Source organism: Oreochromis niloticus, linkage group LG18 (genome assembly GCF_001858045.2).
Source record: "Oreochromis niloticus isolate F11D_XX linkage group LG18, O_niloticus_UMD_NMBU, whole genome shotgun sequence".
Classification (NCBI taxonomy): domain Eukaryota; kingdom Metazoa; phylum Chordata; class Actinopteri; order Cichliformes; family Cichlidae; genus Oreochromis; species Oreochromis niloticus.
This window is the reverse complement of record NC_031982.2, coordinates 29,539,858-29,567,744: the sequence shown is the minus strand read 5'-3', so window position 1 is coordinate 29,567,744 and position 27,887 is coordinate 29,539,858. Positions and strand designations below refer to the sequence as shown.

Below are 27,887 nucleotides of genomic sequence, written 5' to 3'. Positions count from 1 at the left end.
CAAACTCCAAGCTTGCCTTTGGACTATGGGAGGAAGCTGGAGTACAGTACCTGGAGAGAACCCATCCAAGCACAGGGAGAACTCCACTCCAAAAACTCCACCCAGAAATGCCCCAGCTGGCCTGGATTCAGTCTGGGAAGCAACAGTGCTAAGCCTTGCCCAACATGCTGCCCATTGCAACTGCAGTGAAACAAAAATACATGCATGGCTTTATTGTTTGGTCTTTGTGTGTGTGTGTGGTCCAACATCGTGAGTTTTAAATGGATTAACACGATGTTTTGCTCCATCTCTCTATCCCACCAATGGTGTGAAGTTATGATCAGTCGTCCTTTTTGGTTGCTGCTCATTTAGCGCAAGGTTTTGCTTCCTTTCATCTTATTTGCCGACAAATCCCTCAAACAGTCTCTGAAAGAACTTCAGAATCAGTCCCCTTTCACTACGAGTCTTGTGCTTTTGCGAGAATATTTCAGGGCCACTGAGCTGACTGTTGAAAAGGGAAATAAGTGCTGGAAAAAATGCACATAGGCACACATGCAGTCATAATATCTCTATGAACACATAAGTCACACAGTCCAGCACACAGCATTGGAAATACAAATTCACCCCTACCACACACTTCCTAATCAACTCCTCACCCTTCCTCACATGGATACACAAATTGGCAAACTTGTTCAAGACATACTGGTTACACATGCTATCAGCTCCTCGCACACGCAGCAGCACGCACACACACACACAGGCAGGCAGCAGGAGGTCGTGTGGGTGATTGAATGTGAGGGAGAGGCAAGGCGACAAGCGTAGCATTCACCTTGATCAACAGCCTTTTCTCGGCTTTGAAGCGACGTGCATGCTAACGGTGCTGCTCTATTTTAACAAGCTAATCTGGGCCCAGCGGCAGCACACAGGTATTACACACATACACATGCACACAATGGTGCAATAGTATGACGCCTATGTTTATGTGGGTGTTTGCAGCCTTGTGTGTTTATATATTCAATTCAGTGTTTTAGCTTTACAGATGTGTTAGACCCAAGTTGAGTGCTAATAAAGAAACCAGCAGACAGATGTGTTTATATCAGTTTTATTTGAATTATTACTCAGAATCTCCCACAATAACTGGGGCTATTATTCATAAAGGTAATGTATTAGACATCACTTGTTACTCTTCTTAAATGTAATGTATTATGTTACTTAATTACACATTATGCTACTCATTACATTACTTTCTCGTTGCTCAGTGAATTGACCTGGAATGCATTGTCTCATAATTACCAGTTAACAATGCACACAGCAGCACAAGTCCCTATCCTAATGAGGACACACATATGATCTTTCTCTTCGTATTTAGATATGAACACAAAGCCGACAGCACAAAGCAAAGATGAAAACCACCACAAAGTGACTTCAAAGCGATCGCCACAGCAATTCTACTTTAGAAACACGAGTAGGAAGAAACAAAGTCTGCAGCCTGACTGCTCTACACTCCTTCTGTTACCTGTTGAAGCTCAGGGTCTGGCTGCTGGGCTGGGCTGGCATTCTCTCAGCTATAAAGTCACGCTGGATTCTTCTCTAGCTTAGCATTAGCGTGCTGTCTGTCAGATTCTTGTAAAGAGCTGATGTTTCCTTAGCAACATGGTGGTTTCTGTCCTGGATGCAGTTTCCACTTTCCCATTTATGCCCTTGTCCTTTTTTGCAATACAGTAAAAAATAATGTCCTGTCTCCACTCCCCACAAGCTGCATCTCTGCACCGCTCCACTATTTCCTCCTACTGCACATAAACTGAAGCTGATTGTATCATAAGTCTGCAGGAAGAGAAGAAAAAAAACATTTGTTTGATGTTTTTTTTTATTTCTGTGAGCAGAGCGTGCAGATAATTTAAGAACTATTGTAACACAAGTAACAACATAATTGTAACTGTAATTTAATTACTGATCTGAGAACAGTTATTCACACAAGATTCATTTATATTAAGAAGAAATCTGGTGGAAAAAATTACTATCAGGGTCTCACTGATGAACTCAGGTGAAAAAATTGCAAATCTTGACCAGATTTGCAATTTTTTTTCATGTCACAAAGAAAGTCACGCTGTTTAAGTACATGAAGTCTTATAAGCTATGCCATGCTGTTTAACATTAGTCATCCCAGGCAGAGTGTTGGGGGAAAAAGCACAGTCATCTTAATTGTCTTTCCCTTTATGTCATCTATTTAGATAGTTGTTAGCTGTCCAAAGTTCCATTAATTAATTTCATTAATTTACACTTTCAGTTTTAGTTGCATTTGCACGACTCTCTGAACTGAGAAAGGGCATTGAGATCAGAAAAGTTCTGAACTGCAGTCAGATATTTCATCATACTGAGGGAGGAGTCAAAAAAACACTGACCGCTGGCAGGAGAAGAAAATGCAGCTGGATGCAAATCAAGACAATGCTGAGAAAGTGCAGATCAGGGGCCTTTGAAGAACGTCCTAAATGTACTTTTATGAAAGCACCTTTAATTTTACAACACTGACAGTAACCTTCCATGTTGGCTGCAGGCCTAGTGCTATACAGCACATCATTGTTTGGCAGTGCTGAACATCTATCAGATATTTATTTGTCAGACTGAGGGAAGAAAACAATCCGCTGGGACCCACAAGCAGATGTAAAAACGACTTTAATGACGTGCGAAAAGTCATTGTTATCACCTTCCCCTCAGTCTGCATCTCATAAGAAAATAACCCTCAATTTATTTTGCAGAGCTCTGAGGCATCCTCCTTCACAGAGGAGAAGATGGCTGATAAAGGTGATGGTTGAAAGGAATCCATCCATCCTTTTCCCTCTTTTTTCCCCTTCCTTCGTTCCTCGCTCCCTCCCTTCATTCCTCCAACCTGCCTCTGCTGCAAAAAGAAAATCCATTTGATTTTTGAGGAGGCAGGGAAACAGAAAACATTTCTCTGGGCTTTCAGACAAAAGCAGGCTTTTTTCAAAATGCCACTGCTTCTTCAGCCAGGTGGCAGACGCACTCAGGACTAAACTGGTCAGATCGAGTTGGTGAAATTAGTCTGGAGCTCTGCTGCGGTCACAACCTCTGAAGATAAAAGATATCTGTGAGAGGGCATGGTGTATCAGTGATTTTATTTGCCATCTCTGCAACAAAATCTGGTGGAATACATTATAACCACAAAACTGAATTGTTTTCTTTATGCAGACCTGCAGTATAGATACTGGACTGTGCAGGTGGGATGCCTCACTGCTTCTTGTGCAGCTCATTTGAAGAGAAATGACAAGCAGCAAACAGACAACCAATGTTTTAAAAATTATTCAGTGCTGAGCTGCATTTTACTGTAGATGAAGACTTGTACATCGCCCTCTTTAATGTTTGAAACAAAGACATAGATCTTGTAGTTTTGCCTCTGTGCTACATCACCAGTATGACTGGAAATCAATCAATGTGTGATTGAAGTGCAAACATACAGTTTTAATTGATGCGGTTTTACAAAAAAGTTTTAAAAATTGTTCAAGTTTTACAGGCATTTTTATACATTCCTCCGTTTTCAAGGTTAAAAATGAATGTGACGATTGACTATCAAGCAGTTTCATGGCCAGGTGAGGCTTGTTCTCTTACTGCTTCATGACAAACGAAGTAGACATAATATCTGAAGTTTATTCAAAGTGTTGAGTTTGTATTTTGTAACTGTCTGCTGTAGTTTCAATATAATTTTAATAAGAGACCCTAAGATGTTTTGCAAGTGATGGAGGCTATTATTAGGCTCAAAAACCCCAATAAACGGACACAAACACCAAATGCACTGACCACCTCAGCAACACCAAGAAGCCTGGAAGACCCCAGAAGATGGCTAAAGAGGATGATGACAGAATTATTTCCATAGTTAAGAAAAACTACTTCACAGCATCTTACCTAGTCAAGATAAGTCTACAATGAAAAGACGCCTTTATGAATGGAAGTACGGAGCATTTACAGCAATTATGCTCAACACCAAGACGTTTAGATTAGACTTTGCCTAAAAACATCTAAAAGAATCCACAAAAAAATATCACAGATGAAATGAGAGGTGAGAGAAAAACAGATGAGAAGAGAAAAGTATGGAGAAGGAGAGAAACGGCTCATTGATCCAAAGAATACCACATTATCTGTCGAACATGGTGGAGGCAGTGCTATGAGCATGTATGGCTGCCAGTATTGATGATGTGACTGCTGATAGAAGTGTGCAGGGCTATATGCTCTGCTAAGATTTAGCCAAATGCTGCAAAAACAACCTAAGAGTTTCTTAAGATTTTCCTCAGTTGCAAAGTTATTCAACTGACCTCAGTAATAATAGAGCGTGCTTTTTATTTCAAAAGGCTCACAAACATGCACCATCTGAAGGCAAAGCATCTCAAGGGAGGAAACACAACATTTGGTGATGTCCATGGGTTCTAGACTTCAGGCAGATCGGCTGCAAATTATGTTTTTGTTTTAAGTAAAAAAACCTGTTAAAATTAAAAAGAGTCTTTATATTTGAATTTAGGTTAGTTAGGGAGAACCGTGGTCGTTTCTCCGCTCCATAGAGTGTACCCAGACATCATTTATTGTCATCTTGCTTTTCGAAACAAGATGTCACAAGCTAGAGGTGACAGTGCGTTCTTATACTGCAGGAACTCATCAGTCATTTGGTGGACAAACCTCAGAGCAGGGTTTGTCAAAGTTTTGATGTGTCAGTTTAGGAATCTGGTGTCGAATTTAGGGCCAGACAAGAAAAATGGAAACATCAAACATGTTTGTGATGTGTCCAGTCAGAGTATACACGGATGCATAATGGCTGAAAAACTGAAACTAAAGAGAAATGTTTCTTTGGTCTCATTCTGTGATATGTTCGCAGTGGATGCTTCGTCTTTTAAATCGGACCATCGTTTACAAAATAAACTGTATTAAATAAGAGTAAAATAGTTGAAGGAAAGAGATGTCTCACAGACATCCATACAGTCAGACTTCTTTTTGAAATCAGCAGTTTCCGCCTCCTCAGAATTAGAAAGAATGCAGGTTTAATGTACCGTAGCTTTTCTTCTCTTTTCAACCCCAGGAGCAAAAATTATTTTTCACATATAGTTTTTGTTCTGTTTAAATGTTAAGTTTCCAAAAGATTGACTGTAATCAGTAGAAACAAATTCTAGTCTGCTGTGTGAGTCATAAAGTTAGTGTTACAACCTTTACAACCATTTATTTCGGACACATAAAACAAGCAAACCAATGTATACACAAACCTGTGTGACATTCACATTTAATGTCCCTTCAGTATGCACTTTGTGCGACGTCATATCTTCAGTGGACTGGACTTGCTTTTGGATGCAGTGTTATTCAGGGACAGCAGTCGAATGGCTCTGCCAGGGAGTTAGTTTAAATGGATTACAACAATAACTGAGTGGCTATCATTGGCATGTTGGTGAAAGTTTAACATATGTTTCAATAAAATGCCAGTGCTACTGTTTTCAAAGGAAAAAAATATATTTGTGCATTAGCCAGAGGTATCCCAGCATGTTCAAGTTACCAGGAAAACATATTTTAACAAATGAGCAGACGGTTTTATGGCCAAGGACAGTCTCCGCTTGTTTAACGGTGGGGAACAGCAGACAGGACATGGCGCCTTTAAACTCTCATGGTGTGATTGGACTGGTGAAGCGGAGCTCACAGACTTAGACCGCCTGATGGTGATGCTGCTCCAGTCAAGACTGTCAGGAGAATTGTTTCATGCTCGTCCCTCTGACTGCAGAGGGAAGACAGTTACATCGGCCTCCGCTGTCAAGCCATTTTCCAGCATGTGAAGTGAGCTTAGCCAAAGGTACAAGACAGAGCACTGTGTGTGTGTGTGTGTGTGTGTGCGTGTGTGTGAAAAACTGAGGAAGGGAATAAATAAATAAAAAATGAAGGGGACAGAAAGCCCAGTCAAGTCTGGGTTCATGCACTCTTTGGAAAAAAAAATTGTGGCCACTGTTGTTTGCTGTTAAGCATGAAGCACTTCATCATATGAAGCCCATAGGGTCACTACTTTTTAATGATTTTGCTACGAAGTGCTACATCCGTTACTTTTTGCTCTCCATTTACCTTAAATTTTAACAGAGCTTCTTGCAGTCTTGTTGTGTGCTCATTGTAAAGATGGAAAGTCCTCCTGTATGCAAGAAAAAGTAATAGTACCTCAGAGTATTGAGTGAGTGTGTTTGGGTCTCCTTTTTGCCCAGAACTGGAAAGGTACATCCTCGTTTTCTTCTCCTATTTGGTGCAACTAGCAGGTTTTCAGTCCCTGCTTTAACGCAAACTGTATGAAATACTTTGTCACTGTCTATTTGTCAGTCAGACCAGATGTTATGCTTGCTTACTGTATGCTGAAGATTTATGTCCCAGGGGGCGTCGGGGCTGAGGGGCTACCATATCATGCAGATGATGGCTCTTTTGTCTTGGGTGCCATCCTTGAAGACAAGGCATGTGGGGGCAGAATGGTGGGTCACAGGAATCCAAAATACTTGCACCACACAAAGGACAATGGTTTGGTGGTCCTGGGCTGAATGAGCTGTCATTTTGTTGAAAAACATGAGAGAGAGCCTTTCATTTCGTATCCATCGGTGACCGTTTGAATATCACACAAGCTGTTTGTGAGTATCCAGGCGATGATGGCCTCTGATGTCGTTACCATCTGACAGAGCTGACGGCGAAGTTGATGCCCGTGTTGTTCTGAAGCCGTCACACAAAGAAGGAGACATGACTGTTTCTTAAGGTTGCGAGTTGAGTGATGTTTCCGAGCTCATTATGTGGAGATTGCTGGTCTAAAATCCTCCGTTCATCCATAGTTAATGACAGTGGGGACTTCTCACTCTGGGTTCTGTGAGGCTTCAAGTGATAGCAGAGAGAATAAAGTCAAGTAGTCTCATGCGGAGAAGAGATCTTAATGGTCGCCATCAATCTTCTCATTTTACATGTCAACAAAAAGAAACTAAATAAACTTAAAACCTCAGCATAGCACCGTGGAAGTGTCTTGCAAACAAATTCGCAATCTCGAAATACGACTTATAGCCAACAAAAGGAGCCACGGAGAAAATGAAATAGTTCTGAAATCACGAACAGAAGAAAAACTACTGGGGCAGGGTCAGGTGTGAAGTTCACAGTAAAGGATCCTGGGAGAAGTTTTAAAAATAACAGTTGGACTACAAACACAGGGTAAGTATTTGGCCTCAGCCATATACAGTATCTGCAGTTAGCTACCAGTATTAACATTGCAAGGCCTCATTCAGCTGAGTAGACGCAGGTTAGACTCAAACCCGGGCCGGCCGCTTTCGGCTATATAGCATGTGGTTGGCCGCTCAACACACTGAGCTAAACCAGCGCCCAACAGGCACTTTAAATCTAAAATGCTTGCGAGGATCACTTGTTTTAACAGGTAATGTGTTGTAGGGCTGTGCGATATGACCAAAATCTCATATCCCGATATAAGACATTTATCGTCCCAACAACGATATATATCACAAAAATTTTACATTTTCTGTAAATTCTGTGAATCTCGGGCAGCTCGACTTGTGTGAAGTGTTTTCAGCTGGGCGTCGTGTACCTGGAGTCGAGTGATTTGACCGATGCATGAAACTATACATTTTTAGACATACAGTAAGTGTAAACGGCCGCAATTTTTTGTGAGTATTTATTACACAACGTGCTGCGGGGGAAAGCCTTGTCTAAGGTTTATTTTTTTTGCACCTGACTTCTCATCCGTAAATACTCTGCGTACTATTTCACGTGATTCCATTTATTTTGAAAAACCTCAACAGGATCTTTAGCTTTATTGTGAAAGGTTTATGTGGAAAAACAAGGTTTTACCTTCGCATAAAAACAGTCGCTTGTCCCTCCGTAGTGTGGTTATATTAAATATAAGAGAAAGAGAGAACTTTAAGAAATTAACTCTACAGTGACCATCTAAACGATGAAAGAATATTGCCGTAAACGGTTTGTTTTGCGACATCACGAAACAAACGATAGCGTAATATGAAACGATAGACGTTTTCATATCGTTATCCGATATATATCATTATATCGAACAGACCTAACGTGACGTGACTTGTTCCGCTAAAATACTCTTTGCCTGTTGCTGCTGTAGGAACCTGTGTAACCACAGCACAGGAACAAAGACTGTCCTGAGGGACTAAAATATCTTTTGATATCTGCTTAAAAACATTTATGAAGCTGTTTGAATATAATTTTTATTTGATAATGGCAAAAAATATTCATTTAATACCTTCCTGACTGGTATTAAATAGATAACTTGATAATGGCTTTAATTGGGTTGAAAGTTTAATTCCTTTATCTTAATATATACAACATATCAGGTGTGCTATTTTATCATTATATTTTGCCTGGGGTGCAGAGAATATGGACCAGCTTCAAAGGATGCAGAAGTGGCCAAAAAGCGTCTGCAACCATCAGGTTTGGCACTACAGGATTGCCAAGTGTTATGTTAAGAGGACATTTCCTCCTTGTTGAATTTGTAAAAATTCCCACTTGTGAGAATTTCTGTGCTTGAATCTGGGACACAAAATTGCAAATTTTACCAAATGGTTTGAATTCCTCTATCCAGCTAGCACCATTTCCCCCTTTTAACGGCATGTTTTCCTCTACTTATGTCATCCACGGAAGTAGAAATCTAGGATAGCATGTTCCAGTCGTTCTGTCAGCAAAGAACAGCATGGCAGGAGAAATACAACAAAAACATGAGAGATTCTGCTCACAGATGGCAACTAGGATCCAGGAAGTCCATTCAGAATGAGTACAGTGCTCCTTTCAGATAAATCTGATCCTTGTAAAGAGCAACACCCATGGCGCCTCCCTTTACACTAATGTGCATGCAACTGTGGCCTTGTAAGGTGCTGCTGAATAACTGCTAACTAAATAAAATCCAGCTGAGTGAATGTTCATAACCTCATTTACAAGACTTCATGATAATCACAGCTACCTGTTTTCAGGCTGCTTTATAAAATGTACACAAAGACTTCAGGTTTAATAAAAATTCACTTTCATTCAGTTTGTGAAAATGTTAACAGTGAACAAATGTTAGAGTAACATAGTCCTTGAAATAGAAAGATTCAATCTTCAAAAAGCAAATAAACACAGTGAGTTGTCCAAGTCTGAAAAAAAAGAAAGCGATATTGCAAAGAACTCTGAGGTAAAATTACGCCTCTGCTAAACAGTTAACTTGGTAGCAGATGTAAATTCTGCTGCTCCTGCTAACAGTCTTCACCGTTAGTACTGGAAGCTAAATTTTCCAGAGAACAGTCTGAAAATGGAAAGAGAAAAAATATCCAGTGAGTGGCAGCTCTCTGGGCAAAAGTGCTTTGTGGATGTCAGAGGTCGGAGGAGAAGTGCCAGACAGCTTTGAGTTGATAGGAACGCAACAGTAACTCAAACCACCGCTCATTACAACCAAGGTATGCAAAAGAGGATCTCTAAAAGCAGAACTCATTAAATCTTGGTCGAAAGATGGGCTACAGCAGCAGAGGTACTCCTCCTGTCGGCTAAGAACAGGAAGCTGAGGCTATAATTTTCTGACTTGGACAACAGAGGGCTGGAAAAACGTTGCCTGGTCTGAAGAGATTCTGCTGTGACATTCAAATGGTAGGCTCCGAATTCGGGATAAATGAAATGAAAGCACAGATCGCTCCTGCTTTGTTCAACTAGTGGTGGTGTAATGGTGTGGGGGATATTTTCTTGGTGCACTTTGAATCCTTTAGTATCAGTTGAGCATTGCTTAAACACCACAGTCTACCCGAGTATTGTTACTCATTTATGTCCATCCCTTCATGACCACAGTGTACCCATCGGTTTTCACCAGGATAGCAATTCATGTTATGAACCACAGATCATCTGAAAGTAGTTTCTTGAATACGGCAGTGAGTTCACAGTACTCAAAAGGTCTCATCTCAGTCTAATATAGTGCCTTTGGGATGTGTTCGAAAGGAAGATTTGCATTATGGATGTGCATTCAACAAATCAACAAATAACTGCATGATGCTGTCTTGTCAATACGGACCGAAAAAGTTCTTACGTGAACTGCATCTTTCTTCAACTATGACAAGATATCAGCTTTGTTGTAATTTCTTTACTCTCAGCTGTGGGAACATAACATTTCAACACCTTGAGATTTATTTCCGGATGGATGGAGGAGTCTCTGTCTTGGTGGCCCATTTTTAACCAAACCTTAACCTTAACAACAATCGAAAGATAAAATAATTTAAATACTTCTTACAGCACTTTCTGTATTATTTGTATTTATGTACATTTCCATGAGACATTCCACTTGCCAAGAAAAATATACTGTAGTGTACCACAACAATGTAGCTTGCTGTAAGTACATTTTATAACACTAATATTATCAATATTTACAGTATTAAGCTGGAAGTGGGAAAAAAATGACAGCATATGTGATCATCTGAGTTAATATATTGGCAAACAGATGTCTATGTACATATCCAGCAGGTACGTTGCCACATGAATAATCTGAGTGGATGTATTTATCTTCCTTTGAGCAAATGTTTGGCCTCCACGCGCTCCTGAGCAAAAGCGTCTGTCTCTTCCACTGTTAGTGTATCAGTTGTTTAGTGCTATGGGAAAGTAGTATTTTCCATTAATAGGTGTAACAAATTGTTATCCAAACTAACCAAAGGTCACTAAGTTGGAACTGCTTGATTGAGAGTTCTGAGATGCACCAGAGTTAACATATTAACACTGCTGCTTATTGCCTGATGTTAAAACTGTGATGCAGACACATACAACGCAGGGACAGGTAGTATTGCATTGCATTCTCTCTGTGTGTGTGTGTGTGTGTGTGTGTGTGTGTGTGTGTGGAACAAAAACGGAAAAACAGCAAGTGATTTTCATGTTGCTAAAAAAGGAGAGGAAATCAAATACAGGCCACCAAAGCTCCCCAACTTTGTCACTTCCACTTCTTTTTGCTTGCGTTCAAAGCATTGAGAGTTGGACCGAGGGGAGGTGGGGGGTACCGGTCAGCCCCCCCTAAACTCCACCAAGCAACTCCCTGCCCCCACCCTCCTAGCCCTCTCCGCACACAGAGGAGAGCAGGGTCTCCGCTGCCTGCCACCTCCAGCTGCCACCAAGGAGGACAAAAGATTGTGTGGGGGTGTATGTGGAGGAGTTGCGGGGGACTGAAAAGAAAGATGAACTGAAGAGCCCCACACACACACACACACACACACACACACGCTCCCCAGGAAGGACCTTGTCAACTGCATTAGGCAGCATCTCCTCTCTTTGCCCTCTCTTTTTACATTTTTTTTCAAGCTCAACTGCAAACACTGTTAAGTTGGTAGTTTTTGCATCCACGCACACACACAGACAAAAAAACCCAACAAGCATCTGACATCTGAAAAAAAAAACTCTGACTCAAATGCACAAACACACATGCAAATGCGCTGACAAACACACCTTCCCAACTTAATTCTCTAACGGTCCACGTTCGCTGCAGCTGTTAGTCCTTTTCTCTCTCGCCAACAATGATTACGAAAGAAGAATAGCTGGATACAGTAAACTGAAAGACATAAATCAATCTGTATGTGATTGTTTTTTTTAAAGCTATGAGCAAATATTTGATAATGTATTAAATAAAACTAATATTTTTCACATGCAAACAGTTAGGTCACAGTCAGGTCCTTCAATTTAAATCAAAACTGCAAGTAAGCTGTCAGTTTCTATTTGTTATACCACACAAACAGCTCACTTTCTGTCAATAGTCATACACATCAATATCAGGGTTTTTTTTTACGAGTGACAGAAAAATCTTTTAGTTCAGCGAAAAGAAATCTACACATTTTTACCTTTAACTATGCCCTAAATCCCTTTTACGAGTAACAATTTCCAATAGTCCTAAAATCCTATTAAAGTCAGATTGGGAAAGAAAACACTGCATTGCCCATGGAGATAATTCTGCTTAAAGAGAAATCTTTAGTCGCCTGAATTTTCTTGACTCGAGCAGCAGTTTCTTGGCAGCAGAGGACTGATGTGCCTGAAGATATTTCCATTTGTTCCCAGAAAGCAAACCGATGTCGCCACATCTACAGAATAACTTTAATTTGATTAAAGGAAAACAAGATTTTAAGAAGCAGCACGAGTCGGAATGACTTGTAAAAAGGAATGTCCTGCTTTTCTTTCCCCCCTTATCCCCTCTCCTCCTTTCCTTACAGCCTCATTCTTTTCCTTTGCCTCCTTCCCTCATCATTCCTGTCATGTCTTTTTTTTCAATCCTCTCTTCTTTTTTTCCCCTTTTCTTTTCATTCCCTTTTTACTCTCTTGTCCTCAACTCCTCTTCCTCTCCTCTTCCTCCTCCTGTCGGCAACATGTGGAGCCGTAGCCATGGCAACAAGGGGAGGTGACATGTGCTGTAGACAGGCAGGGAATGGAGGGAGGGATGGGAAGAATATAAGGAGGAGCCCCACAGCACATTTGTAGTCTCTCTCTCCTTAAAAAAAAATAGCATCATTTCTCCCTCTGGAAGTGGAGGCTGCTCGTCCTCTCCTCTCTTTTCCTGTCATCTCCTCTCCGAACGTGTCTTGAATTGCATCAGGAAGAAGACTGGAGAGAAATCTTTTGGTGCATTTCTCCCTTTTTTCTTTTCTTTTTTGTTGTTTACAAGGGATGAGGTTAATGGCATAAAAAAGAAGAGGGGGAGGAGAGAAAGCTGGGAACTTTCTTTTCTTTTCTTTTTTTTTCCAAAGGAGGGAAAGGAGATGATGGGAGGAGATGAAACTCCCTCTCTCTCCAACTCACTGACTCTCTCCTCCTCCTCCTTTGGTGTGATGCTGTCTCTGAGTCTGTGGAGTCCGTGCAGCCGGAGTGGAATGGGAAATAGACGCAGGAGGAGGTGTCTGTTGCATTACCTCACCATGGATTTTTGGTAGGTTTTAATTGTTTTGCATGCTAATGTGGGCTGACTTTAATCAGTACCCGCAGCTGTCGAATTGTCCCACAAATCTTTACGAAATATTAAAGATGATGGGTTTGTTCTGGTGTTGCTCTTTTGAGACGAAGGACTGTGCCCTGGTTTTAAACACATTTTTTTTTTTTTTTCAAATACATTATTGCATCAGGTTGATTTAGAACCTAGTGTGTCAATACAAATTCCTTCGCTTTATTAAAAATTGCCTAAAATTTGTCCCGGAAAGTCGAATATTTTAAAGGTGAACGCGCAGTGGGAGTATCCGTGGAGTTTAGACAGTGAGTGACGGCGCACCGTGGTCGAGGGGGCTTCATGCAGCTGCATCTCACCGTAACATTGTAATAACATTCAGTTTAATGGGATTTGCTGCTGTTTTCATTTTGCTCAGCTGCCGCCTCGCACTGCTGGAGTGCAAACTTTAAATAACCTTGGGGTTTGTTTTCTTTTTGTTTTTTTAATGCTGTGATATTCATCTTAGAGTATTGTCCTAATTTGTGTGCAATTTGTGATATTGCAGAAGAATCGGTTTAAGGTGAGGTGAAATGAATAGAGTTCTTGCTTGGTTTCTAAGTGGATGTTTATACGAGCAAAAGATCATTTTTTTCTGTTTTGTGCAAAGTTTGACTCAGGTGCATTTGAATTTGGGTGCGTGCGGTGTGCAGACAGTGCACGGCGTTTGAGAGTGTGTGGGTGTGTTGTTAAAAGACATACATGCAACTGTGCACCAGCAGATGTAAGTACATGAAATGTAATGTAGTCATATTTCTTGCAATGCACGCATAGTAAAAATGTACTTACTCATACATCCCACTATATGTGTGTGCGTGTGTGCATGCATACATGTGTATGAATGATGTGTTTCTGTGTGCTTGTTTGCTGAAAGGTTTTCTTGAAACCCTGGTTGAACTTTTTCAAAGGCCCGGAATGAATCAGAGGTGAGGGATAAATCTTTTCTACAGCGGTCGTCGTCCAGGAAAACAAAAGCTGGCCGGCGCTCTCCCTCTGACCTTTTTTACCCATTCTGAATAAGCCGGAGCCGTGCAAATCCATCTGCCTTTTGTCTATGGAAGCCTGGCTAATCCACACCCCCATTCATGCACACGCACACACATATACACCCCGTCACACTCATACCGACCAGGAGACTTAACCGCTCCACCACCAAACGTCCACGCAAAACCAAAGACCAGAATCATTCGTTTTCCGATAAATTATTTACTCACATTTTTGAGGAAAGTTAACCTAAATCTTTTTTCTTAATTGATTTAAGTAAGATTTTAGTAGTAACAGCTGCAAAGAAGATTATTGTAAGTCTATGGAAATTAGGCTGCTGCCCACATAAGTAAGATTTTAATACTAAACTGCTTAAAAAAATTCACGATGTGAATAAGAAAAACCAACAAAGGTGTTCTGCTATTCTTTTTGTTCTTTTCCCTCCTGTGTAAAGGCGCCTATCTGTCTGCAGGGAGTGTGTCTGATATTTGCTGAAAAGGGATGAACCTAGCAGCGTCTACAGCCAGACAGCCAGCCGGCATCCTTGACGGGCTACATTAATGCTTTTCAGAAATAGTCAGGAGGCACTGCATACTGTATGTCAAACCACATTTGCTTATGTGAAATGAAAAATTTGCAAGTACAATCGATTTTTGTGGGAGCAGATGGACAATGGAGGTTGAAGCATGAAAGGAACTCCCATCTCCCCTCTGCCTTTGGGGAGAGAACATTTTTCTTTCATGTTCAGACGCTCGCTCAAAAAGTCTTGATCAGAACGGCCGATTTACTTCCAGAAACAAACAGGATTTTTGTAGCTTTTTTCTTTGTCTGTCTGAACCATGAAAAAAAAAATACTTCCGAGCCAGCAATGATGTAGATTAAAGTCTGGATTTCTGTTTTAATCCGTCTAGCGATTCAACCCAACAGTCGTAGTGATATTCCTTTTTCACCTGCAATCACACCAGCAACGTGAACCAATTTACATTTCCTTTCATTTCTATGTGCTGGGCTGTAATTCACCTTAGCAGTCACGACTCTCTTAGGCAAGCCCTCAAAATAAGATTGAAAGGGTTAAGCCCCAGGAGTGAGAAACGATGAAGGCCTTAGAACCGCAGAGACGAGCAGATTGCCGCTTATTACTGGAAACATATAGTACAATATAGGTAACACACTTACATCGAGTACAAGCTTTCGAATGCAAGTGTTTCGTTTCATAATGCATGTTACCGAAAAGGCTGTACAGTCATTTTCACAGTAATGGCTGCATGCGTTGGCTCATGTGTGAATGTTCCACCTCCCATCCTGAGCAAACATTTGATTTTCAATCATTGCAAATTTCTGCTACATCTGCCGCTGCAGCTCGGCTAGAATGGCTGCTCGTTTTTCATAGCTGTGAACTAACAAGTCATACGCCCTCAAGTCGCTCTCTCGCTCTCCCCCTCTTACGCTCACTCAACACACACTCCTCCACCCCCTTTTACTGTTACTAACAACTGCAACCAAACTTGATTAAGCAGGTGGGGTCAGGCTACATTTGTTTGAATCAATAGACAGACATGCTAGGCAGCCATGATAAAGAGGCCGAGGGAGGAGGTGGGATCAGTGCGTGCGTCTGTGCCTGTGTGTGTGTATGGAGTGGGGAGTGTGCTTTGGAAACGCCGGCATCTGTCCCGTGAAAGATGACTGAGCTGTTACAGTTAGGGCCTTGAATTATGGGCCATTACTAGCCAAGCAAGATGCAATCCCTCTCCATGAAACTTAATTTGACAAAACAATGAGATGACTCGGGGAGTAAAATGACAAATGAAGTTATTTGATCCGCGGGTTTAAAAAAAAATACATTTTGCAAAAGATGATTGCAGTGGAAGCATGTGGAATCAGCAATAATGCATTATTAATGGCCTTGCCGAGCCCACAACGCACACAGGCTACTGCTCAGCTACTTTTGTTTATGATGCTTTCTTAACGGCTGATATTTTTTGCCGCCATCTTTTACATTAAAAGTGCATTAATGAAGAGAAACATTAAAAATACACAACCCAACCACAATCAATAGCGTCTGCTCGTGCAGATGTGTAATGCAACATTAGGATCAGCAGCCATATAAATGTAACATAAACAGACTCCCTACATTATCTTTATTACTGATTCATGAACAGGCTCCATAGTAAGTTGAGTTTGCAGATAAATCTTTAATGTGCCCTGTACTTCAAAGCTGAATCACAATTTTTACTTCTCATATATATACATATATGTGTGTATATATATATATATATATATATTTTTCTTCTTCTAGTAATTCATGTGTCTTCTACTCGGAGACACATGAATACTGGTACACTGGGTTTTTTTTCAGGGCCGTCACATTACTATGCGACCAGCTTTTACAGTATGGCTCAGAACTCCCCAAGCAAATTGGACACCCCACAAAGCATCGGACAACTGTTGTCCCCCATTGTGTGTGTTTTTGCGGGCACTCTTTATTAGGTGCTGAATGCAGCAGTAGCAATGAATGAAATCACGGGGTGGGGGGGACGATGGAGGGAGGGTGCATTATCGAGTGATGATGGCGGTGGGGTGGGGGTCACTCCCCGAAACCTCACAAGAATTCCAGAACAATCTTTAACAGGGTAGAGCGGTCCTTTTCCCACCTCCCAGGGTTTCAGGGCTTCTCTGTGCTGACAGGCAGGCAGGAGGGATCCGACAGGACTGCCCCTTTTCTCCCTGCTGCTTTCAAAGCCTCCTTTCCATTAACTCACCACGCCACACCTCGCCTAATCTCCGTGACCTCTACCACTGAGGGACAGGGATTTTTTTTCCGCCCCCTCCTTTCTTTACCCTCAAGCTGCCTTTCTCCAGGGTTGAGAAAACCTCTGTTTTTTTTCTTTTTGTAATCATTATTTTTCTCTGTCAGAATACAAAAGTAATTTTAAACAAGCTTAATATGCAACATAAAATTACAGCTAGGACAAACTAATGATGAGTGCAGCGGTAAGCATAGTTATGTGCTTGGGACCATCAAGCGTTTGAATTTTTTGTACCGGTAAATGAGTGGTAATCTCTTTTGTGCAACAAAGATATGGGGGAAAAAATGGTTCCAAATAAGGAACAAGTCAAGAAAAGCTGTTTTTGCGATTGATTTCTTTTGATAATTCTTTGTCAAGAGGAATTACAGGCCTGTCATTGGCTGTGCAATTTGTAGCTCTACTCTTTTGGTTCTTGCCTCGCTCTTTGTTGGCAAGATCATTATGCTGTGTGTAATAACGGGGAATTATGTTGCCTATTGTTAACTAGTAGTAGTCAGGTAAAATGCAACAGGCCCATTATCTGGAGCTCGCTGGTGTCTGAAAATGAACAGCAAGCAGCAGTCGGAGCTGCAGCTCATAATGAACAGTTCAATAAGACTTACTTCTCCGCTCTCAAATGATTGCACATTCGTGAAGCAGTTCAGACAGAGACTTTTATCATACAGTATGTGTCCATTGTGTTATCTTAAGCAGCTGACTGGTTGAAAAGAAATCTTTAATCTCTAGTTGTTTGCTGAAGGATCTGGTTCTCTCACGCTGGATTAAATTGCAGCTGAGGTCGGAATTGGCGAGGCACTTGCTCAAGACAGCAGAACGTCTGTTGCCTCTGTGCATGGTGGTAGAAAATTCCTCCAATATAGCAAGCGGGGTGTTGAGCTGTCTAGAGACATCCAGAATGCTTTACTAAACAGGAGTTTATGCATTCTATGCACTCCTGGGCACAGATGGTGGAACAAACGCTTGTGATTATACTTTTCATCGAGCGCAGTGATATGCATGTTTATGCGTTTCCAAAAAAGGAAAGAAAAGAACCATGTGATTTACGCTTTCATCTACCCATGCAAAGACAAGCATTTTTTTTGGAACCCTGATTAGTAGCAAAAATAATTCACGCTTATATTATCTTGTCAATCGAAGGATTCCAGTGTGACTTGTTTCGGGGGGTTTTGGCCTCTTTGGTGGCTGCTGTAATCCAGAAGTATCAAACCATGTGCCATGAAGCTCTGAGAGCCTGCAGGCTTGTTCCAATCAAACACTCTGCCAGATGATTTTGCAGATTAGTTCCTCTTGTCTGACTGATCAGTAAAATCACCTGAAAGCATGCACACTCTTAGGTACACAGCTTCACACCCCTGCAGTTTTTTTTCCCCAAAAGCACCTGCTTCCATCACGACCGCAGTCATTTTTAGCAGGGTGGATGAATTCATACTCTTATCTTGACATTGGAGGCACCACGCTCTACCCATTGAGCTGCAAAGAGAACCACTCACAGCAGATAAAAATAGTAATAGATGCAATTTATTAACCCTTTTCATCTGTTCTTTTGTGGCCCACAGGGAAGCCAGATCAACCAGATCCCCACCAAGTACAGCCAGACAGAGTCAACCAAGTTCCTCATTCTCACCGTCGTGTCAATCCTGTGTATCGTTGGAGTCCTGCTGGCCTCCACCGTGGTCTACTGCCTCCGGCACCGTTCCCACCACAAGCTCAAAGAAAAGCTCACCAATCTGGGAACAGATACAAGCAGCGATGCTACCGCCACCTACCAGGTAGGAGTTGTTACTGTGCCATCTGTGCACACATTCACATTATACATATATATTTATATTTAAAAAAAATGTGTTGTGTTTATAACACATGAAAGATGCATAAACAGGAGTTCTCCCGTGTGTGCATAACATTAAGAAGTGGAAGTTTTGTGGACCTTTTTAATGAGAGAGCCTTTTATTACAACCATATTTTTGCTTCTTGTAATCATCATCTTGCAACTGATGGCAGCAGTTGCATTTTCCTATTAAAGCAAAACAGAACAACGCAATACATGTTTATTATTGAGGTGCACTGTTTTGGTTTTTTACTGTTTTTAAATGTAATGGCATTTTTTGTATTACCTGTACTGTTTACAGTAAATCTCACACAACTCTCTATGTAAAGAAACATAAATAATCCACAGTAAGATTTGGTCACAAATTATATTTTTTTAGGACTCATCTTTTTTAGATTATTTAAAAAACACACCAAAATGCACTATTATTTCTCTCTATGTAATTAAAATTTTTTTAAATGGCTTGAAAATCCCTACTTTAGTCTCTGGGGCTGATTTTGTGATTTAAAGGAGACAGACTCTGTGATTCTCTTCTTTCAGCGTCGCCTTCACTCTCGTGTCGACATGTTTTAACTACATTAATGGTGTGTGGTGATCGCTGATTGTCTCCTGCTATAATTTGTTGTCTGAGACATGAAGTAATATCACCAATCCAACAGGTTTTCCACCTCGAGTTATTTCCATTCCCTCCTCTGCTTGCGGTAATTATCCTTTGGCCGGAATAGCCAAGTGTGAAATTTAATTTACAGAATCCAATATTAAGTGGCTTTTTGAGCAAAGAATTAGATTGAGATTTTTCCGTCTCTCTTTCTCTCTCTCTCTGACCTTTTCCCCACCATGTTTTTAAATGAGAGTAGTCCTGTGAGCATTGATTTTATAATGAGCCCAGCTTGGCCCCTAAGTGCTTACATTTTATGCTCCTCTTCAGGGATTTTTACCTCCTGAAATAGACTGTGGGACTGCGTCAAAGGTTTACCCCATCACTGGTGACTTACAGATTCACGATGTTGCTTTTTGAAAATAGAGATATTGCTTACCAGTAAGGGAGAAGCATCCCTTAATGGTTAGCAAGAGAGGTTTCTAAAAGACGTTCAACGTTCATGCCGCTAAAAATTTGTTAAGATTAAAAATCTTTTTTGCAAGAGTGCCCTGGCCAGTGATAGGTTGACCTATCTCAGTCTACATAAAATATTTGTTTTTCCTCAGAGTGAAAAACTTATCTTCTCGGTTACTTAACTCCGTGAGTCACTTTAAGCTTCTAATTGAAAAATGCTAATTAAAATTCACACGTAAGGCTGTGTTTCCGCTTTATTTATCTGATTAAGAGCTTACAAAAACCTTTGTGTTGCTCATTCTTGGGAGGTTTCAGTCTTGCTTTGCTCGCACTCCCAAAGCTCTTCTAGTTGATTCTCTTTCCTCTGTCGTCTTTATCGAGTCTCGACAGTGAGCCGCCGTCATCCTCAGTGAAAGACCTCAGTGTTCAGCTCCCATCTTAGCCGTGTAAACCTAGTCTCTTTGTCAGCGCTGGTGTGTAGAGGGCTTCCCTGGGCTGGATTCTGTCTGCGTGTGTGTGTGTGTGTGTGTGTGTGTGTGTGTGTGTGTGTGCGTGTGTGTGTGCAGTCTCCAGGGCTACATGCAATTAAAGCAGACAGGAAGCGGCAGGCTGCCTGACGGCCTTACTACTGCAGCTCCTTCATGCTGGCTGTCAAACAGACACAAATATGCACAAACACATGCGTGCTGTGTGTATGCATGCACACTCTAACCAACCACTGCATATTAATGACTCTTGCCCTCGGCACGTTTGTTTGAGGCCTCGCTTCACATCCTTACACACGCACACACACACCGCCTTCCAATCACGCCACCACACCACCACCTCCCTCTGAATCCCCTCCACCTTTGGCTCTCAGCTCCCCGGCTCCCAGCGTGTCAGTCAAGCAGTTACGGTGTAACGGCAACGTGGGATTGGCCGACACCGACAAAGGAGATGTTGAATGACAAGCGTCGACAGAGGACTGTGTGCAGCGTGTCAGAGCGCTGGGCGGGGAGATGGTGGATGATGCTTGTCAGTCAGTCAGTCCCTGGATTACTCTGCTGCCGACATGGGAATCTGCAACGTCGCTGTCAGTTTATCTTTACATCTGATTCGAACTTTTATCTGCTACTAAAAGTCTTTTTTCCCCCATCAAAGCAGAGAGGAAACTATCCGCACCGCAGCGCTAGATCATTGCACTAGATTGCACTTTTTGCATGGATTTTTTTCACAAATCAAGAGATATCATCTTGAAACATTATCATTTTTAAAGATATTATCACCCACACCAGGAATTTTCTTGAAACACGAGAAATGCTTTGGTAACTAATGAACATATTTGCATATTTTTTAAGAAATAAAAAAATATAGACTTGTTACTGATGAGGTTTTTTTTCGGTTTTTCTTCTTTGGCGTCCCTCAGCCTGCCTTACTCCACTTTCACAGTCTCTCTCTTTCTCAATTCAATTTCAAGGACTTTCATCAACATCATAAGATTTTAACATCGCCAATGAATATGTGCAAAATGCACTTCCAGTTCATCTTAGTTTAGATTAAACAAGCAAACAATAACTCTTGTTCTGTCCTACACCTCTGTTTTCTCTGTATCCCTTCTGTTCTCTTCTTCTTTGCTCTGTTTCTGAAGCTTTTTTTTTTTAAGTATCTGTTCGATGTATATTTTAATTATAATTTACTTTACTCCTTAAATCCTTTTTTCTCAACACAGATTGTGTCACGTTGCCCCTTTTATTTGCTAGTTTGCTTAAGCACAGAGGAAGGGCACTTGGGTGAAGGCCCCTGAATTTGATTTGGTCAGAGGGGCATGTAAACAGAGGTACCCCTGTGAGCCTGACAGGCTCTGCTGGCACACCTCGAGCCCCAAAAGCCAACCTTCCTCCCTATTAGCAAGCTTTTCTGAAAAGGGGGTGCTTCGGGTGGCACGTGCCTCCCAGCACTTACACGCCCCGTGTTGCCCCCGGGCTGATGTATGATTCGAGATGGTCATGTGGCACCAAGTGGATTCCCTGGCATGACGCCCATGAGAGGGGGTTGTTGGGGTTTTTCTTTAACCTTTTATTCATATGGGAAGAGTTGATGTGCCACATGTGCATCCTTCTTTCCATATTGTGTTCATTGATTTACTTCTTTCTTATTTAGTGGTTTGGATAAAAAAAAGGCCTGTGTCAGGAGCAAATTTAGCATGCACTCCATTTTTGACTTCTTGTGAATCGGTGTCTTTTTACCTGCGAGTTTCATAGTTTCATATAGCAACTATGCTATGCTAACATTCTAATAATTGAAAATGATTTAAAAAAAAAACTTTTTCAGATTGCTTTTAAATGCTGTCATCAATTTTAATATTGATTCCTTCCCTCCCAGACAGACCTTTGTTTTGATCAAATGGATTGTGTCTTAAAATCAATTTAAAAAGACTTAAAGCTCTTTAGAGATTGGTACTCCATCATGCTGAACATATACTGTATATCCACCCTTTTTTATTGTCAGATTTAATGCAGTAGTTCATCTAGATGACTCCAAACCTTAGATTTGCCAAAAAGCATTTCATTCATGAGTTATACTTTCATTATAAATTAATCGAGAAGGCAGCAAAAGCCAGTATGGATTTCCTGGAAAGATAATTTTTTCATTTGCTGCATTACAATATCTGCTGTTTGGCACAGCACTGGGCTTTTGGATGACCTTGAATACACCAACAATGGGGTTTCGCTTAAAAGCATCTAATAGACTGCATGGATTCAGTGCCACTGAGCAGAAACAAGATGTAATGTCTTTACTAAAAGACTCGGTGGAACCCAACTGTTACAGAGTCCCAAGTCATGCACGTCCGTACAATGCAAGTGTGTCTGCTTTGCATTCAGTGCACTTAGTGAACCTGCTCGTAAACAAGCAAAACGTTGAACGTGGAAGGCCGTTCACTTGTCAGTGGTCATGATTTTGAATCAAAGAAGAAAGAGAGGAACCACTCTTTATTAGGCTTTGACTGATATTAGTGCCAAAGGCATTAGCATGTGTTGTTTGGTGTTTCTGTCAGTTTAGTCAAAGCTGAGAAAATATGCATCAGACTGGCATGCTGATGATAAACCAAAGTCATTAAAGTGATGAAGTATGTATAGTTAAAATCAATACGCTGTAAAAAAAAAAAAAAAAAAAAGATACTTGTGTTCGTATGGACACTGCTCCGGGATGGGGGAGGTGTTGGCACTGTAAATCTGCACTGTTCACACTCTAAACCTGTCCCGGGTTATATTCTTCCTTCACATTATTTTTTTTTGCTTTTTTTTTTAACCTCTAATTGGCTCTCGGAGGGAAGCCATTTTGAGGCAGTTTTAATTACATCATAAAAAATTTTGCTGCAGCTGCAAAGTTCACCGTGTGCAGTTGTTCCGGTATGAATGCTGTTGATCATGTGTGACAAAACACCCACAATTCGGTGTGATTGAGCCGATTGAGCACAAAAAATGGAGCTCAGAGGATGTAGCAAAAACAGGAAGTCGGGCAAACTGGTGTAGTTAGCAGCCAGAAGGGAATTTATGGGGCCAATTTTTGTCTTTTATTAAAGATTTGACATTGGGTAGTTTGTGTAGTGCCATAAAACCCCCTGTGTGAGCTGTGACAACAGTCTGTGTATCTTTCTCAATACTTTTTCGCATTTAAATGTTAAAACAATAAAATATAGAATCATACATGTATATAGTCAGCTATATCCTGTCCTTAAAACTAGTGAGCATCATTCTTAAAGGGACATGGAGTCTTTAGTGTGGTCTATACCTCCAACTACTCAGAACACATCAGGAAAAGAACAAATATGCTGAGTTAGTCATGCCAAAAACATCTCCAGCAGGGTCAGTCAAGGTCGTAATGGGACGCCTCATCATACAATAATGCAGTTATCACACAGCTAACTATTTAATACATTAATCATTTGATACAGAATATCGATTAAAGCGGTGTTATTATGAGATAAGATGATTTACAGCCCTGAACTAACAGCACTGCAGATCTGTAACCAGAGACACACGGCTAAATCTGATAAATCCACTTAGCCTCCAACCATAAATCAGACATTTGAATAAATAAGAGTAACACTGTAAAACTCTCCAGAATTACTTCTCAGTGTTCTGCGTTGACTCAGGAACCCTGAGAAATATTTCTACATACAGTGGAAAGTAAAAATCAGCATGGGAATGGATGCCAGCGTCAGTTATGGTTACCTGTAAAATAATGATAACTGATGCTGGGATGCCCTTATTGTGACTATATATACAGTTTAAATGTTGACATGTGAAAGGGCTGTTGATCGTTTTTATTGACAATTAATTATTTAGTATATTAAATCTCATCAGGACCACTCAAAATAGTTTTAAACCCTCACCCAAAAGCTGCCTTTAACTTAAAAACAACAAACTTAGATGCTAAATACTTACATACTAAACTTAAAACATGCTAAAAACAAGGCTGCTGCAAAACACTGACGCTGCAAGTCTAAAAATAAAAGCAGCACTTGAGACTTTACTTAACTGTAGGTCAGTGCTTCCTCTAACAGCTTCTAGTACGCACTTCTTTTAAATCCAAGCGTGTTTATGTTTCCCCACCACCGTCAGCAGCGCCGTCAGAATCCCCGGGCCAGGCATCGAAGCACTTTAATAATCTGCACACATTTATGAGACTGTGTCCGAGCCCATAGATCATTGTCAGCGTGCCGACCTACGAGAACATCAGACAGATCAGATACGGACTAATGAAGGCCTGCTCACATTACCTCCACCGTCAATCAAACACGGGGTCAGTTAATCATCTGCGTCTCTCTCATTAAGAAACACAGATACCCACAGAGTTTTAGTCCAGGTCTCCTGTTGTAGTCACTGTCCTTGTAGGCTCATGCAGGTGATGTATGGCTTAAAGTAATACAACGCAAAGGATGTGCCAGGTAACTGTTCCTTTACACATTTACTCAGTCATTAGATGCATTTTATTAACCTGGTTTGTTTCAAAGCCTGCTTAATTTCCAATGCAGAAACCTTATTTCTGTACTGCCTATAAACCTCAGCAGGTTCAAAATGACAGCAAAACTTCAGCTATTGTTAGACTAACAGGTTGTCAGACTTGAGGAAAAATTCTAGTTACGGCATTCAAAGAGGTTAGGTATGAGGCAGGAAGACAATAAAAACAAAGCAATTATACACCCACAACCAAATCAGCCAATTGGGCAAACAGAAACAAAGATTCCCCCAAGGCGCGTCTCCAAGCTGCATTCAATTTGATAAGACTTAGAAAGAGATTTATTTGAATATAACCTGTGGTGTGTTGAACCATCTCATGAGCCAGGCAAATGTTACACCTGTGGCAGGTGAGCTACACAGCCTGTTTTGCATGGTTGGGTTTAAAGGTTTACCTCTGCACATGTTGACCTTATTATTTCAATCTTTGGTAGTGTCCATCTCTGAAACAGAAAATAAGAAAAAGCACAGCAGAGTTCAAGCATGTTGCTGATTGGGAACACTTCTGACACAACGCTAAAGACTGTTTCTCATCATGTTTCAATAAAACAAGTCGTCCAACACTGTAAACATATTAAAACAGTGCACGCTATTTTCATGCTGAGTATACCCCCCTGCTTGGCCTATAAACCCAGTCAAATAAAGGGTTGAACACTAAATTACCACATGGATCTTTTTTTTCTCTTTCTTCAAGGAATATGCCCTCCAAAAACACTACGATTTAATCACTACAATAATCTTATTTTATAAAATCTGTTTTTAGATAGATTTTACAGAATCTATTCAAAGACTAGAAAAGTTAACCACCTGTATGCCACATTATTTTTCATTGTTCTCAGTATCATTAACTCAAATGTCATTTGAAAAAATGAAAAAAGTTTACCTTTAAACATATATTTAAAAAAAACTGTTAATTGTGTTGCACATGATGGTTATTGCAGAATACCACAATGTTAATTTACAATATAGAAAAATCCTTAAATCTTTAACTTCACAGTCTTAAACTCTTGTTTTTGAGTTTCTTTACATCCACATATGAAGTGCTGCGTTGATAGTTTTTTGATGTATGTTCAAAACAAAACTGAGGAAATTACATCGAAAAATTATATGCCAAAAAATATTCATAAACATTTAAACATGTCAGATAAGGTCACAGATAGTTTTAACTGTAACATGAGGGTTTTAGTTCTGCACATCTTTGTTCTGGATTTTCACAAACTGCCTGTTTTTCCTTCCTCTTGTATCAAGTGGCACAGTCATTCCTTACAGCTCACTAAAGGTCCTGCTGGGAGTTGTGTAGAGAAGACGCAGACTGAAAGTTCGATGTGGTGTCAATATTTCATTGTGGTCACGTATCCAGCAGACCGAAAATGACAGTTTGCTCAGGCGTATGAATGAAGATATTGTACTTGCTGCTAAGAGACTGAGCGGCATACTTTGCCAAAACTTTTTTATAAAGTTTTTTTTTTAATGTATTCAGGGGAAGCTTGCTGAGCATGCATGCTGTTTTTCCACCAACATCCTGGAAGCCGGCCAGCATTCAGCAGTTGGTGGTTAAGTGTCTGGTGCTTTCACCATTCTTGCCCAGGTGTTTACAGCCAGTAGGAAGGATTTCAGTTTTGTTCAAAATGTCTTCTAGTTTTATTCTTTTCTTTGCTCTTTTTTGTTTGTTTTGTTTTGTTTTTTACTAACTTGTGATTTACAGGAGCATGACTACACAAGTTGTCACTGAAAGTTGTTTATGAAAGTCAGAACACACTGAGCCCAATTTTAATAGCAAATCCCATTTTCTGTTGCTTGAATCCACTCTTTATTCACATTCACTCATTATGCCCACAGTGGCCCTTTTTCATTTTTATGTTTTTCAGCCTTTTAGATTTTAGAGGACAAAAAGAGAAATAATAAGAACACTCACAAATAAGCATTATAAAGAAGGCAGGATTTTTTTGGAAGGAAATGTTAATTAACACCATGAAAATAATGGTTCTTAATGAACTCAGGAATATTACACTCGTCTGTACAGAACCCTCAAGTCATTAAATAAGCTTTATTGTTCCGCTTTCAAAAGTTTGGACCGTCAACTTTGATTCTGAGAACTTGTGACTGACTTCTAGTGATGGCCATGTGACCTAAAACACTGCTTTTTAAATGTGAATTATATATGTATATGAGGTTGCTGACGTTTTGCAGCTACTCTAGTTTTAGGCAGTGCTAACCTTTGTTTTTTAACCTGACTTTAGTTCATTTCTCCATCATATCCATTTTGTGCTACAGTTGTTGCTTGCCAAGAGCTTCAGCCGCTCTGGGATGTACTGTGTTATTCTTCAGCTGTCTGGGTTTTTCATCACAATCAATCACTTTACAAAAGAAGTAATACACTATTTGGCCAGGGTTAATTTTTCCTCTGAACTGAGGGAAGACAGACATGGTACAAAAGGGTACCAGCCAGTGCTAACTTGTTAGCATGCTAAATTCAGTTCATTCCAGTGTTATTTTTATAACACCAAATGACAACAATAGTCACCTCAAGATGTGTAATATTGTATGGAGGGAAAGACCCTACCATAATACAGGGAAACCCCAACAATCAGACAAGCCTCTATGAGCAAGCACTATGGCGACAGTGGGAAGGAAAAACTCCCCTTTAACAGGAAGAAATCTCCAGCAGAACCAGGCTCAGGGAGGGGCGGGGCCATCTGCCCTGGCCGGTTGAGGGTGAAGGGAGGGAGACAGGAGCCAGAGATTAATCGGTAGCTGTCTCTGCCACATATAAATAAATCTCTTTGAAATAAGATCAGAGTGATTAATTCTTCACTTGCTTAGTTGATTTTACTGTTCAGTTATTTTAAAAACCAATCATGGTGTGTAGTGTACTATTAACTGTTGCTCTAATAATTAGTCCCTGAGCAGCAATTACGAAGAAACCAATGAGGGTTAACCAGCCATAACTTTATTTGACATGTGTCAAATAAAGGTCGGTTCAAAAGCCTGCTAAGATTCTGACAATAATAATAGTGACCACAACTGCAACACAGCAGCATACAAAAACATTTATCTCAGCTACCATTACTGTTCATCAAAGAGAAACAACCTCATCAGATGCAACTGCAGCAAAAGCAAGCTCTCAGTCTATCTCCACGTTTTTTTGTGGGTTTTTAATTTTTTTATTTTACCATTTTGGAACAAACTGTCAGGTGTATTTGTTAACTTCCCTTTGAAGGTAGCATGCTACAGCAAGGCAACATTATCT

General features: G+C 40.6%; 1 protein-coding gene across 2 annotated transcripts in view; it reads left to right on the top strand.

The window, feature by feature from the left end:
- LOC100697792 (receptor-type tyrosine-protein phosphatase N2) overlaps window positions 1–27,887 on the top strand; it is a 208,867-nt gene that overhangs the window by 135,509 nt on the left and 45,471 nt on the right. For both annotated transcript variants that reach the window (XM_005476816.4, XM_013272749.3), the window contains exon 13: window positions 18,315–18,527. In XM_005476816.4, coding sequence (XP_005476873.1) covers window positions 18,315–18,527 — 213 coding nt within the window. The remainder of the gene's footprint in view (window positions 1–18,314; window positions 18,528–27,887) is intronic.